Genomic DNA, 5,358 nt, shown 5'->3' on the forward strand with positions numbered 1-5,358 from the left:
GGTGGCTCACAACCATCTGTAATGAGGTCTGGTGCCCTCTTCTGGCCTGCAGGCATACAGATAGACACAATATTGTATACATAATAAATAAATAAATAAAAAAGTAGAAATCCTTGTGTTTGGTGGACTAGTCAGGTGTCTGCTGCTGTGCACTGAGCGTTCAGAGCTCTCTCCCTAGTGAGAGCCTGTGTCCTCTCTAAAGCAGTGCTGGGGTGGACAGACAGGCAGAAACAAGTGGGTCCTTGGAGCTGCTCGGCTGGAGGAAGACACCTGATATAAACCATGTACTTACACACGTGTGTATGTACACCTGCTGCATACACACACGCACACCTTTAGATCTCATCTCAGACTTACCATGTCAGACTTGATGAAAGAGTCCATTGGGTGCTGTTGTCTCAAATTCTGGTTATCCTGATACACTCTAAAATTTGAGAGCCACTGGTCTATTAAAAATTATAGTGTATTAAGTTTGCTGAATGTTATTCATGGTGAGGTCCGCACTCACGGGTTTCATGTCTTCAGGACTTAGAAAATGGAGTATCTCTTGGCTTCATCCAGGACTCAGAGAGATTAGCATGATGAACAGACTGACTCACAAGACAGGATAGTAATCTGAGGTCAGTAACTTCAGAACTTAAAGGGTTTTTGCTTAGTGTTTATCCAGAGGCAGAACCGGTAGGTGAAACTTCAGGAAAACAGCTTTCACCTAAACTGAAGAAGCTGTGTTTTGTGGTAATTATTCTATAGTACAAAATTTTGACTCCAGTTGTCAAATCCTCTTGTATTTGGTAATAGTAGGGATTAGATTTACTTTCAAATGTGAAACTGTGACTAGCAAACTCCAAATAATAAATGTAAATAAACATAGAATACATAGCACGTTGGCTAACTTCAAAGAAGATTGGGAGAATGCTTAAAATACATAAGGATTGATCCTGAGGGCGGAGAAATTCTGGTGTGTCTTTGTTTTTTTTTTACTGTTTTAGTTTTTATTATTATTTTTAAATTTTTATTTTATGGGTTTAAAAACATATGTTATGGGTTTTAAAACATATGTGTTTGTGTACCATGTGCAATGCCTGGCGCCTGGAGGCCTGAAGAGGGCATTGGATCTCCTGAAACTAGAATTACATACAGACGCTTGTGAGCTACTATGTAGGTGCTGGGAATTGAACCTGGGTCCTCTATAAAAGCAGCCAATGTTCTTAACCATTGAGCCATCTTTCTAGCCCCAGTTTTTATTGTTTTTTTTATTTTATATGTATGTGTAGTTTGTTTACATGTATGTCTGTGCACCACATGCACACCTGGTGCCCGTAGAGGTCAGGAGAGGCATCAGAGCCCCTAGAACTGAAGTTACAGGAGGTTGTGAGTTACCCTGTGGGTGCTGGAAATTGACCAGTCTTCTAGTAAAAGAACCAGCACTCTTAACCAGTGAACCATTTCTCCAGCCCTGGGTACGTGTCATTTATTTATTTAGATGGTTAGTTAGTTTAAAGATGGGTTCGCTCTATGTAGCCTGGCTGTCCTGTAACTTACTTTGTAGATCAGGATGACCTTGAGCTCGCAGAGATCCACCCGTGTGTCTCCCCATTCCCCCCCACTCCGTCCCCAATGTACCACTACACCTGGATGTGGGTCCTAATGTCAGTAATTGGCCAGATGAGAAAGGAAGGCATTTGAAGTGTGTGTGTGTGTGTGTGAAGAGAGAGAGAAAGAGAGAGAGAGAGAGAGAGAGAGAGAGAGAGAGAGAGAGAGAGAGAGAGAGAGGTGTAATGAACAGAAGGGACATTTTAAGAATAAGAGACATTCCAAAATTTGGTTTGCATCAGTTTGTGTTGGAAAAAAACCAAATCATTGTCCCATGGTTAGTTCTTGGAGAGTAGTAGAAGATGTGGTTTGAGAGAAATTTGTTGGCCTAATCTTAGCTCGGTCATTAGATGTTTGGTTTGTGTGTTCTAGGAACAGTCAATTTTCACTGAATTTATAAAACTCAGCTGGGCTTTGAGAATTTGCCTAATTTGCATAAAGCCAGAGTTCTCAGCACCACAATAAACAGGGAGATATAAAAACAAAAAAAACTTGGGGGCTGGAGAGATGGCTCAGAGTTTAAGAGCATTGCCTGCTCTTCCAAAGATCCTGAGTTCAATTCCTAGCAACCACATGGTGGCTCACAACCATCTGTAATGAGGTCTGGTGCCCTCTTCTGGCCTGCAGGTGGACACACAGACAGAATATTGTATACATAATAAATAAATAAATATAAAAAACTATTAGCATTAAAATATTGTGATAATTGTATTTATGTTCAGAAAGCTGTAAGTTCCCGTTTCCATTTCTGAATTTTATCATGTAGTAAACCATCCTCCATGAGACTCACTCCTGTTTGTTTTTCCTCTAGGGATGACTCTTCAAGATTCTGTCAATCTGGATGCACTCAATAAATATAAGCAGCATCTTGAAGATAGATATATAAAATGTAAGCAAGATATGTCAACAGAGTATGTACCAGCCCAAAAGAAGGCTGACCTGGATGAGGAAATGATTGTGTTACTGAAACGCCGAGATTTAGCCGAAAGTCTGAATAAAGACCTGAAGTTTCGGTATGAACATGAGTTAGCTTAGGTTTCCTCTCACCTTCTGCTGTGTGGTCCTAGCTCAGGGTGTTGTTGATGCTCTTCTTTTACAGCCATCAAAGACTGCAGGTTATTTCACACACACTTACTTCATGGCTGAAGCATAACATGAGAATCCCATTTGAAGACGTCTTGGAGAAAATTCAGAAAACCAAAGCAATCTTCGGTAGTTATCTGTCTCCTACATCAGCATAAGCAGTAGAAGGTGCTCCCCCAGCAATAAAGGGTTTCTAGGTTGAGTTTTAAAATACACTACCTCCTCTAGCTCTCTCTTACCCTGTGGGTTTCTTCCCTCAGCGCCTGAGAAATGATTGATGAAAGAGTAGACATGGTAAGGCAAAGAGACCTGGGGCTGGGGTTAGCTCAGTGGGGAAGAACGCTGACTGCTTTCCCACAGGACCAGGGTTCAGTTCCCAGCACCCACAGTGCCGCAGACAGTTTACTCCAGTTCCAGGGGATCTGACACCCTCACACAGACATGCAGGAGAGAGAGAGACAGAGACAGAGAGAAACAAGCCTGAGGGTATTCCTGAGAATGAGGCCAGGGAGAAAAGCGACCCCCTTTAGGAAAGGGTTGGTGTTGTTTGAAACCAAAGCAGTAAAATAGCCTAGCTCACCATTACAGATGGTCCTTTCACTGTTTAGGTGATGAAAACTTTGTTGATGAGCTGTTTGAAGATGACCCAAGCAAAACGAAAGAAGCTATGATTATTCTTTACTACATCGAAAGGCAAATATCATTTGTATTTTGGGTTTGTTTGTTTGGGGTGGGTTTTTGTTGTTGTATTTATTTGTCTCGTTTTGGTTTTTCAAGACAGGGTTTCCTCTGAGTAGCTTTGGAGCCTGTCCTGGTACTCACTCTGTAAGCCAGGCTGACCTTGAACTCACAGAGTTCTGCCTCTGCCTCCTGAGTTGGACCTGTTTGTTTTGAGATACCATCTAACAACCCCAAACCTCAGCACGTAGTTTAGGATGCCCTTAAACTACTGATCCTCCTGCCCACCTCCTGACCTATGGCTTATAGGTTTGTCTTTTGTAATTTAAAAATTCTGTTCTCGGAGGAGGAGTGAAGGGGGAGGAATAGATAGGAGGTGGGTGGAGGGAGGGAAAACTGTGGGGGAGGGAAGGGAAAAATTTCTGTTGCATTTGACAAATTAGAAAAAAGTTAGAATTTTCTTTTTTTCATAGATTTTTATAAAAATCTATGAATTTATCAGATAATTTTAGATTACTGTAGCTAGTGTAATCTCTTTTTGTAATTATTTTATTCTATGATATATTAGGTTACTTATTACTATATATAATATTTTTTAATTAATAATTAATTTTTGTTTTTGTTTTCTGAGACAGGGTTTCTCTGAAACAGTTCTGGCTGTCCTGGAACTAGCTCTCGTAGACCAGGCTGGCCTTGAACTCACAGAGATCCACCTGCCTCTGCCCCCCATCCCAAGTGCTGGGATTAAAGGCGTGCGCCGCCACTACCACCTGGCTTATTTTTAATTACACTTTATTTATTATTTTGTGGGGGTAGGTAGGGGCCCTAGCAGTCAGAGGACAGCGGGTAGGAGAGTTTGGTCTTTCTACCGCGTGGATCCTGGGAATGGAACTCAGGTTGTCAGGCATAGTGCAGAGCACCTTAACTTGCTGAGCCAGTCTGACCCTTAGTGGGAGATTCTAGGTTACAGACCATCACCGTAGTGAGGTCAAGGAGCGAGGGGCCTGAAGCGGCTGGAGTGGTATATCCACAGCTAAGACCAGGGAGCAGTGAACTAATGTCTGTTCTATATATGTAATCTGAGATAGGTGTAAGCTATTTTAAGGTTAATTTACAAGCTATCAGGGTAATGAAATTGGCATATTTAATATCCAAAATGATAAATGTTAAGCAGTTTCCACTTGTTGATTTGTTTATTGTTGTGGTAGAAAGAAGTGGGTAAAGATGATTCAAAGGTAATTTTTTTAACTATAGGTTTTCCTGAGTCTACCAGGATTTTTAATTTAATATCATTTTCAAATATCTGTTGTTTTTAAGTATGTGTACATACATGAGTCTGTGCTCATGAATTTCAGTGCCCACAGATGCCAGAGGAGTCAGATCCCCTAGATCTGAAGTTACAGGTGCTTATGAGTCACCCAGTGTAGATGCTGGGAGTCAAACAGGTCTTCTGCAAGAACAGTATGTGTTTTTAACCACTGAGCCATCTCTCCAAAAATTAATATAATTTTTAATTTTTGTGAACTTTGTGTGTGCATGCACGGGTGACTAGGTGCACGAGTCCAGAGGCCGGAAGTCAGTATTAAGTGCCGTTCTTTAATTGCTTCTCCATGTTATTTATTTACTTAGTTATTATTATTACTGTAGTGTACACATGCACATACCACTGCACTCATGTCAGGGTCCCAGGACAGCTTTGTGGAGTCAGGTCTTTCCATCCACCTTTGCGTGGGTCGCTAAGGTCAGTTCAGGTCACCAAGCTTCACCAAGCACTGGGGGATCCTCTGCCTTGTCAGCAGTGCCGGTGTGCTGGGGGCGCTGAGGCAAACACTTCACGGACCACGCCCTTTCCCAGCTGACTCCAGCTACCGTGGCTGTTCGTAGTACTCTCAGGTTTTCAGATGCGAGGAACACTTTTGTTGAAATTCTGAGTCTTGTTTGGTTTGGTTTGGTTTTGGTTTTGGTAATTTTTTTGGTTTGTTTTGTTTTTGTTTTTGTTTTTTT

The 5,358-nt window shown here is 41.6% G+C and overlaps 1 protein-coding gene across 2 annotated transcripts in view; it reads left to right on the plus strand.

The window, feature by feature from the left end:
• The window catches only part of Clhc1 (clathrin heavy chain linker domain containing 1), a 35,920-nt gene that overhangs the window by 11,355 nt on the left and 19,207 nt on the right, over positions 1–5,358 (plus strand). For both annotated transcript variants that reach the window (XM_005359165.3, XM_026785380.1), the window contains 3 exons: positions 2,405–2,606; positions 2,693–2,805; positions 3,285–3,369. In XM_005359165.3, coding sequence (XP_005359222.1) covers positions 2,405–2,606; positions 2,693–2,805; positions 3,285–3,369 — 400 coding nt within the window. The remainder of the gene's footprint in view (positions 1–2,404; positions 2,607–2,692; positions 2,806–3,284; positions 3,370–5,358) is intronic.

The sequence above is a fragment of the Microtus ochrogaster genome, linkage group LG1, assembly GCF_000317375.1.
Source record: "Microtus ochrogaster isolate Prairie Vole_2 linkage group LG1, MicOch1.0, whole genome shotgun sequence".
Classification (NCBI taxonomy): Eukaryota; Metazoa; Chordata; class Mammalia; order Rodentia; family Cricetidae; genus Microtus; species Microtus ochrogaster.